Genomic DNA, 13,235 nt, shown 5'->3' with positions numbered 1-13,235 from the left:
AAGTCACATCATTTTTTAGTCTAAGACCAACACATCTAGTCACTAACCCTGAGTTACTGATTTAATCATACAAATAAAAGGTAACAGCCAATATTAAATATTAAAATATTTTAACCCATTAGGATCTTGGTTCATCTTCACTGCAGATGACTTTCTGCATTTCCCATCATCTGGAATGTTCTCTCCTCCTCAAACTCCACCTCAATAGTTTCCCTGGTTTCTTTCAAGTCTCAAAAAAAATTTCACCTTCTTCAAGAAGTCTTCCCTGGTCCCCCTTAATATCAATGCATCTCTTCTGAGATCACCTATACACGTCTTGTTTGTATAAAGTTGTTTGCATGTTCTCCCATTAGATCATGAGCTCCTTAAAGGCAGGGACTACTTTCACCTTTCTTTCTATCCCCAGCACCTTCACCCAGTGCTTAGCACAAGATGAGTGCTTAAAAAATGTTTGTTTACTTCTTTTGTTCATGATTTCTAACTCAAAATTTGGTTCAAGGAATTAAAAGTAGGTTTGTCTTTCAATCCATACTACAGTTACTTTGAGGAGTTTCCATGAAAATCTGTTAATATTGTTATACAGATTATTTTGAATGTTGTAATTGTTTGTTGTTTATTTTCCCTTATCCTTTCCTTGATTAAATTCCTAGAGTAGGATAATATTAGATAGGATAAGATAGATGAGTGTAGGTTGTTTGTTATTTTGGGTAAGAATTTTAGTTTAACAACAAATTGGGAAAAAATCTTCATAGAAACCTCTGACAAAGGTTTAATCACTCATATTTATAATGAGCTAAATCAATTGTACAAAAAATCAAGCCATTCTCCAATTGATAAATGGGCAAGGGACATGGATAGGCAGTTCTCAGATAAAGAAATCAAAACTATTAACAAGCACATGAAGAAGTGCTCTACATCTCTTATAATCAGAGAGATGCAAATCAAAACAACTCTGAGGTATCACCTCACACCTAGCAGATTGGCTAACATTACAGCAAAGGAAAGTAATGAATGCTGGAGGGGATGTGGCAAAGTAGGGACATTAATTCATTGTTGGTGGAGTTGTGAACTGATCCAACCATTCTGGAGGGCAATTTGGAACTATGCCCAAAGGGCGACAAAAGAATATCTACCCTTTGACCCAGCCATAGCACTGCTGGGTCTGTACCCCAAAGAGATAATGGACAAAAAGACTTGTACAAAAATATTCATAGCTGCGCTCTTTGTGGTGGCCCAAAACTGGAAAACGAGGGGATGCCCATCAATTGGGGAATGGCTGAACAAACTGTGGTATATGTTGGTGATGGAGTACTATTGTGCTAAAAGGAATAATAAAGTGGAGAAGTTCCATGGAGACTGGAACAACCTCCAGGAAGTGATGCAGAGCGAGAGGAGCAGAACCAGGAGAACATTGTACACAGAGACTAATACACTGTGGTATAATCGAACGTAATGGACTTCTCCATTAGTGGCGGTGTAATGTCCCTGAACAACTTGCAGGGATCCAGGAGAAAAAAACACCATTCATAAGCAAAGGATAAACTATGGGAGTGGAAACACCGAGGAAAAGCAACTGCCTGAATACAGAGGTTGAGGGGACATGACAGAGGATAGACTCTAAATGAACACTCTAATGCAAATACTATCAACAAAGCAATGGGTTCAAATCAAGAAAACATCTAATGCCCAGTGGACTTACGCGTCGGCTATGGGGGGTGGGGGGGAGGAAAAGAAAATGATCTTTAACGAATAATGCTTGGAAATGATCAAATAAAATATATTTAAAAAAAAAAAAGAATTTTAGTTTAAGGAAAACAAGTTTGTTAGTGCACAAAAACCAAAATTAACATAATTTTGGCTTTGTGCAAAGGGGAGAACTGTTATAAGGATACAGGAATTAGCTCCTTGCTACAAAGCTAGAGCAGAAATCTTGTAGGAACTTTCTGGAACTCTAAAGAAGACACAGTTTCTACTCAGGGAGAAACAGTTAAGCAGCCAGGAGCGGAGTCTGAGTCTAGTCTTTCTAGGGTGGACCTAGATAGCTAGATGCTCTCTAGCCTGTAGTTTTTCCTTGTGATCCAGCCTATCCCTATGAATCCTGTAGATACTGAGAGTGTTTTCCAACAGAGCTTCTGAAGACTCCAGAGGACAACTGTCAGTGAGATTTTCCGTTGAGCCTTTACCTGCTACCTTAAAGTCCTTCCCAATTTTATATATTAACTAAGGGGGGGTTAGTTTAAATAGCTAAAGAAGTAGATTTGTAGGTAGAGAAGTATTAGTTAGTGTGGGTTAACAATTTAGTTTTTGATTTTAGAAAGATCATCCCAATTCCCTTCCCTTATCCTAAAATAAACTGTTACTTAGTTATATTTAGAGTTTAAATCCATTATTTAATATAAGTATTTCAGTATTCATATTTGCCTCAAAAAAAACTGGTCCCATAACTTTATACAATAAAGACAATATTTAAAAGGAAGCTTTATTTCTTTTTCTTTAACCCTTATCTTTGTCTTAGAATTGATGCTAAGTATGGATTACAGGGGGAAAGAGTGGTAAGGGCCAGGCAAGTAGAGTAAAGTGATTTGCCAGGTCACACAAATAGGAAGTATCTAAGGTTATATTTGAATTCAAGACCTACGATCTCCAGTCCTGGCCCTCTATCCACTAAACCACCTGGCTTCCCCAGTAGTTTAATTTCTATGTGCCTATTGATACTTTTGATTTCTTTATCTGAAAACTACCTATTCATGTCCCTTGACCATTTGTTAATTGGGGAATGGCTCGGGTTTTGTACAAATGACTTAGATTCTAATAAATTTGAGAAATTAGACCTTTGTCAGAGGTTTCTGTTATAAATTTTTCCCCCAATTTGTTGCTTCCCTCCTAATTTTGGCTGCATTAGTTTTGTTTGTACAGAAACATTTTAATTTAATATAATCAAATTATTCATTTTACATTTTATAGTATTCTCTATCCCCTGCTTGGTCTTAAATTCCTTCCTTTGCCATAGATCTGACAGGGATATTATTTTACGTTCACCTAATTTGTTTATAATTTCCCTCTTTAGGTTTAAGTCACTTACCCATTCTGAATTAATCTTGGTATAGGGTGTAAGATGATGATCTAAACCTAATTTCTCCCATACTATTTTCCAATTCTCTCAGCAGTTTTTGTCAAATACCGAGTTCTTGTTCCAAAATCTGGGATCTTTGGGTTTATTGAAGACTATCTTGCTACTGTCATTTACCCCAAATCTATTCCATTGATCCACCCTTCTAACTCTATACCAGTAAGTAGTTTTATTTCTAAAAATATTTAGACTCCACATTTATGAAAAATGCTCCATGAAAGAGAGAAGGTTCAGGAGGTTGAACAGAGGTCAAGGGTTAGCCCTGCCCACTACTTGCTTCCTCTAGATAAACCTGGCTGCCTCTCATTAATCATCTTCATTTTCCTACATTCTTAAATTCATTGTCTTATACACTAATGTATAATGTACAGCTAACATTGTTGTTAGCTATGGAAAAAAAGCTGCAGTAATGATAAAGAAAATTCAAAAATATAAAGCAACTTGATCTGTTATAGAAAAATATAGGATCTCAGAAGTCAAAAAAAGGTTTTTCTGTTCATTACTGTAACATAAAATTACACTGAGACTTTTGGAACATCCTTTATATTAATATTTTGTTATTTGTATATTATATATTATTTATATTATATTCCTCAAAAAGGGAAGTGAATTTTTAAACATTAATTTATTTGGAAAATAAAAGCTACATATAATCAATATGACATCATACACAATATCTTCATGTAGGTTCCTACAAAGATATGACACACTTTAGAATTAAACAAGAAATTTTCTTTTTTAAATCCATACCTTCTGTCTTGGAACCAATACTGTGTATTGGTTCCAAGGCAGAAGAAAGGGAAGGGCTAGGCAATGGGGGTTAAGTGACTTGCCCAGGGTCACACAGTTGGGAAGTATCTGAGGCCAGATTTGAACCTAGGACCTCCCATCTCTAGGCCTGGCTCTCAATCCACTGAGGTACCCAGCTGCCCCCAAGAAATTTTATTCTAATAAAAATAGCAAAATCCTAGATTGCCAGGCAATGGGGGAAAAAAAGAATGAAAAGTTATTTACAACTTCTAGGAGAAAAAAAATTCTCTGCCACCATCTGCTGATTATATTTGGAGATAGCACCAATGAGTTGAAATGAGCATTTCACAAATGGTTAGATTTTTTTTTAATCTCTGGTAGAGTACTATTACAAGTTGGCTAGAAATGCCATCTGGGTCACCATATTATTTATGGTGCTCAATTTTGAGTAGCTGGTTCATTAAAAAAAATTAATTGCATGAGAATCCATAATTTACCATGAAAACAAAGCTTAAAGTATTAAGTTGTCAAAGTAAACAGGAGACTACTGACACCCCTTAAAGGATAATTAGTTTATAAAGCATTTTCACATCACTGTCATGTGTTGAAAGTTATGAAAATACAACAATTGGGGCAAGAAAATTTTTTATAGTAAATAAAAAGTCTGAGCAGCATAACAATGATTAAAATAACAAAGGGGCAACTAGGAAGATTTTAACTATGGCCTGTCAGAAGAGAAGCCAGAGAGGCAGCTGGGTGAGAGCCAGGCTTAAGACAGAAGGTCCTAGATTCAAATCTAGTCTCAAATATTTCCCAGCTGTGTGACCCTGGGCAGGACACTTATCCCCAATTGCTTAGCCTTTACCTCTCTGCCTTGGAACCATTACACAGTTTGGATCCTTAGACATAAGGTAAGAGGTTTTGGTTTTGGTTTTTTTTTTAATTAAATAACAAATCCGTCTATGACATAGAGAGAACCTAACCCTCATGATTACAAGTTGTCTTCATTAACTCAGTAGCTCATGAAAAGGATCATCACTTCATACAACAGTTTATAAAAATCATGTTAATTCTACTTCCAGTGAACCACCAAAATGTAAAGGAAGCTTACAGTTTGCATTTGAGGAGCACAGGCTCTGCTAACCACATAGAGAAGTTCAGAGACACCCTGGTAACTCTGGCCAGTCACTTTCATGAGTTCCAAAGGGGAAAGGCATAAGAAATCCTAGAGAAATATGCAAAGAAACAATTTAAAACAACATGAATTATAGAGAAGATGTGTATTTTATGGAAACCCTCTTACTTTGAGTGTGTGAATTCTATATATTGATAACAATGGATAATTCCAGAATTATCTTTCACCATAGTATTATCTTAATAAATAAATCCTCTTTGATTAACTAAGATAAGATGACAGATTCTTATCTTTTGATTATCTAATTGAGTTATCATGAACTCCCTAAGGCATAGTGCACCAGGCACTTAAAACTATCAGCACCCCAGGGTCTAAAGATGTACAATCCTCTCTAAGAACATCAGAAGCAGAAAGCCCTGCTTGACCACATGTAAAAACATTTTATCCATTGTGGGGCTTATGACCTAGTCGAAAATAGCCACATTGTTCCTTTAACTGCAACATTTACTCATTCTTATTAAATAAGCCAAGCTCTTGTGCCTTCTGGACTTCAGGCACAAATATTTATACACTGAGGCAATTACTAGATAACAGTTTAATCTGTGCTCCTTAAAAGCTGGGAGAGTGTAAAGAAGCATCTATCAATTCAGATAAGGCAAGTAACCAATGAGAGAAAAAATTAACTTTCATACTACTGGTTTAAGGCCTCCCTAGTTGACAAAAACTACTAGGAAAATAGTTTAGGCAAAATCAAGCTGAAATCAGCATCCCACACTATTTACATGATCTCAGACATGTCCCTAATTTCCCACCAAGCTGCATTCATTTTGGACTCCTCTGGCAAGTCCACTAAGCCCTTAGGCTGAGTACTTTCTCTCATACCACTATTTTTCAGCTCTCATCCCTCGGTTGTCTTTTTCCATTACTTTATAAGGTCCTTGAGGGCAGGGGCTTTCCATATCATAATATTTATATCCCCTTATCATTACATCTGGCACAAAGTAGGTGCTTTCTATTATTATTATTATTATTATTATTATTTTATTGACTTTTTGATGACACAAAAAGGTCACATTGTAAACAACTTGGAGGAACCAAGATAGATACTTTTTGACCATTTTGAAGAGGGAAAAGAGTTATTGATCAGAAAAGGAAATAAAATGGTAAATTACATAAAATGGAAAAGGTTTGCACACAAAAAATGTACTTAGTATTAAAAGTAAAGTAGACAACTAGGAAAAATTTTTGGAGCAAATTTCTCTGATTCTCTGATAAAGGTCTGCTACAAATATATAAGAATAAGAGCATTCCCCAAAAGATAAATGGTTTAAGGACAGGCAGTTTACAACTGAAGAAATCCAAACTATCAAAAACCATAAAATCTGGCCTCAGACATTTCCTCACCCAATGACTCTGAGCAAGTCACTTAACCCCACATTGCCAATCCTTACTGCTCTTCTGCCTTAGAATAAATACTAATTCTAAGAAGATACGGGTTTTAAAATATACATATATATGTATATATATAAACACTTCAAAATAATTCTGAGGTTCCATCTCATACTAGATGAACAAAGACAGCAAAAAAAAATGATCATACCTGTGTGGCTGGAGGAGCTGTGAATTGGTCAATTTGAAAAACAATTTGTAATGATGCCCCGAAAGTCATTAAAACACACCCTCCTTGATCCAACAATATGATTACTAGATATGCATTCGAAAGACATAAAAGATAAGGGGAAATACATAGGAACAAAGATATTTATAACTCTTTGTTGCTTCAAAAAACCTTAAAACAAAATAGGTGCCTATCATCTGGAGAATGATTTTAACAAATTATGGTATCTAGTACAAAGAAACAGTATTGTCCTATGAGAAATAATGAAAGGCAATGATTCAGAGAAACATGGAAAGATTTGCATGAACTGATATACAGAGAATTGAGCAGAATCAGAACTATTTAACTATAAGCCTGTAAATAAAGACAACTTTTATTAAGACTTAATAACTTATCAATGCAATTACTTCTAACAACTCCAAATACCTCCTGAAAAAAGCATGAGAGTTTAGAATGAGGCATACATTTTCAAACACAATCAACAAAATACAAGGGTTTTTTGCATGTTTATATTATTTTGTTAGGAAAGTTTGGTGGCACAATGGCATAGTACCAAACCTGGGGTTAGGAAGACTTATCTCCCTGACTTTTTATCATATCTCAGACACTTAAAAGCTATGCAATCCTGGGCAAGTCACTCAACCCTGTTTGCCTCAGTTTTCTCATCTGTCAAATGAGCTGGATGCAGAAATGGAAAACCACTGTAGTATGTTTGCCCAAAAAAAATAATAACAATAATAAAATAAATGGGGTCACACAAAGTCAGTCACAACTGAAATAACTAAACAACAAAAATTAATGTATTTACAAAGGAGAGATTTTTTTCCCCCATTCACTTTCTATTCTTTTTTTTAATTACATATAGGAAATTTTACCAATTGCTTTCTGACATTTTAAAATCCAGATTCTCTTCCTCCCTCCTACCTTTCTCTTCTCTCCCCAGACAGTAAGTAATCCAATAATAGGTTATTCCCATGTTGTCATGTTATATAAATTTTCATATTCTTTATTTTATGAAAAAGTCATATCAAATATCTAAGAAAAAACTCACGAAGGAAATAAGGCAAGAAATAGTATGGTTAGATCTGCATTCATACTTTGATAGTTCCTTCTATGGCTGTCAATAGCATTTTTTATCATGAGTAAGGGAGGGATTTTATGGGGGAGAAAGAGAAAATAAAGACTAGTAAGGCAAAACAAAAATAAATGAGGGGATCAATGAAACATTCTAAAAATATATAGGAGAAAAGTTCAAAAATAGATACAGATAAGTAGTACCTGTATTTTCACTTTAAATTTAATTTTTTTTTCAAAACAAGATATATGTAATAGATTCACAATTTCATATACAACCTTACTTTCCCAATTTTCTTTGCATACAAAAATGTTTGTGTTTGGTAATGATTTTCTAATTTGTAATTAAAAAATATTTTAAACCTTCATCTTTCTGTGGGGGTTTACATAGGAAAAGTGAATATAAATACAAAAGGATGTTTAATTAAAAGCCTGAAGATATATCTTCACTATATAAAACAAATTTGTAAAAGTATGGCATACAATGAAAATCTTTTTTGGTAAGCAAAATCATATTATTTTTTCAACTCCTTAAAGTAAATGTTACTGACATGCACACAAATCCAGTTCTCTTACACACATTTCTGAATCCAGATTCATTCAGATGGAACAAAAATGCTCATCATCCTTAGAATTGCTTTAAAAAAAAACAACAACAGATTTCCAACATCCTAATTTACATATTTCTTATCCAAATAAACAATTTCCCATAAATGAGTAAGACTGTACTGGAATTATGATACATAATAGGATTTAACAAAGTCAATTCAACTGCACAAATATTTATTAAACTCTACTTAATGCAAGATGAAAAAATAATACAGACTCTGCCTTAACAAGCTAACTTTCTACTAGGAGGGATACAATAGTGAAAGAGACAGTAAATAGAGTAAAAGGTAGAATGTGATAGGAACGTAGAACAGAACCAGATAAAGAGCTCTAGGAAAATCTGAGAAGGAAAAAACACTTTCAGTCAAAAGAATCAGAAAAGGCTTCACGGTTTAATTGGCAAATGAGTTGAAGTAAGAGTAGTTCAAGTGGTAGAACTGAAGAGCAAATGTATTTCAGGTATTTTGGAGAGATGGAGTGGGGATTTGGGAAGGCAGGAGACAGAACCATTGAGTTCTGAAACGGCTAGTAGCCCAATCAGATATGGATTGCAGAGAGCTTTAGGGAGAGTAATGTGCTATAGAGTAGGTAGGCTGGATAGGCTTTGTTGTTGTAGCTCAGTTGTTTCAGTGGTGTCTGACTCTTTGTGACCCCATTTTTAAAGGGGTTTTTGGGCAGAGATACTGGTATAGTTTGTCTTTTCCTTCTCCAATTCATTTAATAGATGAGGAAACTGAGGCAAACAGGGTTAAGTGACTTGCCCAGGATTACAGAGTTTTTAAGTGTCTGAGGTGAGATTTGAAATCAAGGAGATGAATCTTCCTGCCTCCAGGTACTGTGGAAGAGGCATGCATGCAAAGGACAGAAGCTGGACATGGGTCAACTGTCAGTCAAATGAAGATTCTGTTTGGAATGTTACTGGGAAAAGCAGTTTGGAGCCAAGCCAACAGTCACTGATTTTGTGGGACTTGACTGAGGGCTTTTGGCTGATGGTGGTGACTTTGAAGAAAGAAGCTGGGTTTATCCCTGGGACTTGGGAAAATCAAGCTGAAGGTGGCCTGGCTGATTTGAAGGCAGAAAAAGGACAATAAGTCCATATATCTCTCTCTGACTTGCTCTGTTTCATGGTAGTGACTGAATTGCCATTTCTCTCAATATCCTCTAATCTAAGGCTCCCTGTAGATAATAGGGAAATCCCAACCCTCTTACCTCCATTCTCCATCTTGTCCTGTTTTCCCCAATAAACCCTTACTTGAGATAAAGAAGAAAAAAGAGTATTTCCTCTGAAACATCATAGCTCACTCACCCTGAGTGACTTAGAAGGAAGCTGAAGACGAAAGGGGAAGGGGAAACTGAAGGGAAGAAGAGGGGAGGAAGGGAGATATGGAGGGAGGAGGGTAGGCAAAAGGAAGATAACTATCTGATCTATTAGTTATCTAGTATCCATCAAATATACCCTCCAATATCATCTATTACAATGGGAAAATATTCTAAATTAATTAATTAAATAAAAATTTTCAAAAAATAAAATAAAGTGCTAGTCATCTCCCATATTTCCCTTTCCTACCTCTGTGCTTTGTTAAATGTTTCTTCTATCACTGGAATATTGTACCTCTCCTTTAAATTCCAATGGAAGTACCATTTTACCAATGAATCCTTCCCCAATCACCTTTTCCACCCCTCCATCAAGCTTCTGTCCTTTGCATGCATGCCTTTTCCACAGCATACCAGTTATACCAGCCCCTGCACCACCTAGCTGTCCAATGACAAACAGGAGTTTGAATTTTATCCTGAATAGAGGCAATAAGGAACCTCTGGAAGTTTTTAAGCAGAGGAGTTGACATAGCCAGACTTGCACACTCAAAAGGTTTTTTTTCCAGCTACATAAAAGGATAGACTAAAGGCTGGGAGATCAGTTGAGTCTATACTACAATCCAGAAAACCAGTCATAATGGCTTGAATTAGAATGGTATAGCAGGGTAAATGGTGAGAAAGAAATGAACACAAGAGATATTAGAATTAACATAAGTTTACAACTGATTGGATGTTAGAGTTAGGAAAGATTTAGGTTAGAGAGAGGAAAGAGTTGTGAATGATTCTATTCCTTTTCCTACCTACATAACTAAACTGTTAAAGGTGACTGCAGGAGAAATGGAGAATTGGAAAGGTAGAGCAGCTAACAAGAGATATGAAGAAATATGCCTTGGACATGAATTTAAGGCATTTTTCTTTTAAACAATGTTTTCCTTAAAGAAAGTAATACAGAAAGAATTGTGTACAAATCAAATTGTTTAGGTTGTCAATTATGTTAAACATACCAAAGAAGTCTTATTTATTTAATTTTTATTTATTTATATTTATTTTATTTATTTATAATAATATTTATTAAATATGTATTTAATTAGCATGGGGCTAAGTGGCTCAGTAAATAAAGAGCCATGCCTAAAGACAAAAATCAAATCTAGCTGTGTGATCCTGGGCAAGTCACTTACCCTAAATGCCTAGCCCTTCTGCCTTGGACTGATATTTAGTACCAATTCTGTGTAATTGGAAATCTTGTGCCTTTGACTACATTACCCAGGAGCCCACTGACTTCCTGTCCTTACATGCTGATGTAGACAGGGGAATAAATAAGGTGGTCTTCCATGGCTAGCACTCTTTGCTTTCTGTCAGCAACTGTGGTGGAGAGGGCTATTTGAACAGGTAGATTAGCCACGGGCACGTGGTTTTATTTTGTTACCTTAGTATTTTGTTGCTTCTATTGATCATTAATAAATCTTGGAAAATATACTATTTGAAATTATTGTAGATTAATTTTAATTTTTACAATTCTAAGACAGAAGGCAAGGGGTTTTGTTTTTTTTAAGTATACTCTGATCAATTATTTTTGAAAGTCAATTATCAATTAATATATCTTTTAACAGAACCCAAAATTTTACTTGTTACATATTTAATTGATGAATAATTATTAAATATATATTTATAAATTTTTATTTGAAAAATTAAAAAAATTTTACCTGACAAGTAACAACCTGATGTCTACTCAGTCGGTCACAAAGATCTTGGGATAAGCCTATTCGAGTTAACTTCTTGGTGGCCATGACACCAAATCCAGCAAATGAAAAAAAGAATGAACTTAACAACACAAAAACAAAGACAAAGAAATTATGCAATTTACAATAGATAAAATAACCAAAAATACACCACAAGATTTAATCAAGAAAAACACTGCAATTTATTCTAACTTTTCCATATACAGTAAAAACAAAGTAGAATTTAAAATAACTGAATATTTTTTTAGAAGACTTGATCCTTCTAAACATAACAGGATAATAGGGACAGGGAGAAAACTAGGTAACCTCTCAAGGTGGTTCCCATTATCATGATTCTATGATTTGTTTTTTGCAAGTATATGTAATTGGCCTTGAGGAGGGTTTACCAAAATAATCATTTTTTAAACTCTTATTTTCTGTCTTATAAACAAGACAGAGGAAGGACTAGGCAATGTGGGTTAAGTGACTTGCAGGTAGGCAGTGACTGAGACTACATTTGAACAGAGGTCCTCCTGACTCCAGGTCAAAGCTCTATCTACTGTACCACCTAGCTGCCCCTAAAACCATAAAAATTAAAAAATAAAAATAAAACAAATCATTATTGATGAGTGGTGACTTATTCTAATTAAGAACAAATAATTCATCCACACAATAAGATAAAACATTCTGAATTACCAAATCTTGTTCAACCCAGATGTTTTGTAAGTTTTAGCAATGGAAATGGCAGTAATCAGGAAGATGCTATTTGAGACCAATTCACAATACAATAGACAACTAAACTCCCTTTTCTATGTGTATATGTGTATGTGTGTGTCTACATATACCAGACAATAATGCTCACATTTTGTTTGACAGTTTGACAACAAAAGACAAACCAAAGAAGCAAACTGTACCTAGCTAATGAGATTGTGATGTCAAAATGTCAAAAGTAATTATTCTGGGGGCAGCGAGATCCTAGGTTCAAATATGACCTCAGACACTTCTTAGCTGTATGACCCAGGGCAAGTCACTTAACCCACATTCCCTAAATCCTCAGCCCTCTACTGCCTGGGAAACAATACACAGTATTGATTCTGAGATTGAAAGTCAGGGAGTTTTTTTAAGTAATTATTCTTCACTTCCCCTGAGGATAGCCATTAAGTATCTTGTGAAACTCAAGTATCAAAGGGCCCTGCCCTGTGCACTCAAATCTGAAGGGTTAATGTGTTTTTTTAAAGATGTAGTCTTATTTCTAGTATTGCCTAAGCACTTTAAAATACATTGATTGCTATTTTAAAGTTAGAATAGCTATGTAATTGGGAAAATGAAATATCTTGGATAAAGAAAAAATAAAATAAAGTTTGCAATAAACCCATCTCAATACTGAAACTTTCCCAAAAGCAGAGGTTAAAAAGCACAAAGGGGAGGCAGCTGGGTGGCTCAGTGGATTGAGAGCCAGGCCTAGAGATGGGAGGTACTAGGTTCAAATCTGGCCTCCCTTCCACCTGGACCCCAAGAAGGAAGAACAGCTTGTGGGCACGCAATTGCTAGGAGACCTGGGATCGCAAAGCCATCTCTTGCCCTTGCCCTTGCCCTTGCCTTACCCTTGCCCCTCCCCCCCATTCCTGTGAATATCTTCCCAGAAGTTGTAAAAAGGGAGGCTACCTTTAATTCAGCACGTGAAACTTGCTGGGAATTAAGCCTGAGGTGACAACATTCAAGGTCTTAAAACCAGATACCACAACAATGTGCAGGTCACCGGAGCAATTTCAACTGGGAAGAGGCGGAAGGGGAGGGGAAGAAAGCCAGCCAATCAGCGATGGCCACAGGCCCCATTGGCCCTAGGGCATAAGAGGGATTTGCCCTTCCAGGGAAGGGGCAAGAAAG

At 35.6% G+C, this 13,235-nt stretch overlaps 1 protein-coding gene across 1 annotated transcript in view; it reads right to left on the bottom strand.

Moving 5' to 3' along the window:
- RAD51B (RAD51 paralog B) overlaps positions 1–13,235 on the bottom strand; it is a 922,671-nt gene extending 909,436 nt beyond the window's left edge. The window contains exons 1-3 of the mRNA XM_007473087.3: positions 13,014–13,235; positions 11,334–11,451; positions 4,992–5,105 (exon numbers count right to left, since the gene is read on the bottom strand). Coding sequence (XP_007473149.2) covers positions 4,992–5,105; positions 11,334–11,417 — 198 coding nt within the window. The 5' untranslated portion in view covers positions 11,418–11,451; positions 13,014–13,235. The remainder of the gene's footprint in view (positions 1–4,991; positions 5,106–11,333; positions 11,452–13,013) is intronic.

The sequence above is a fragment of the Monodelphis domestica genome, chromosome 1 (genome assembly GCF_027887165.1).
Source record: "Monodelphis domestica isolate mMonDom1 chromosome 1, mMonDom1.pri, whole genome shotgun sequence".
In the NCBI taxonomy this organism is placed as follows: domain Eukaryota; kingdom Metazoa; phylum Chordata; class Mammalia; order Didelphimorphia; family Didelphidae; genus Monodelphis; species Monodelphis domestica.
This window is presented reverse-complemented; position numbering and strand designations above follow the sequence as displayed.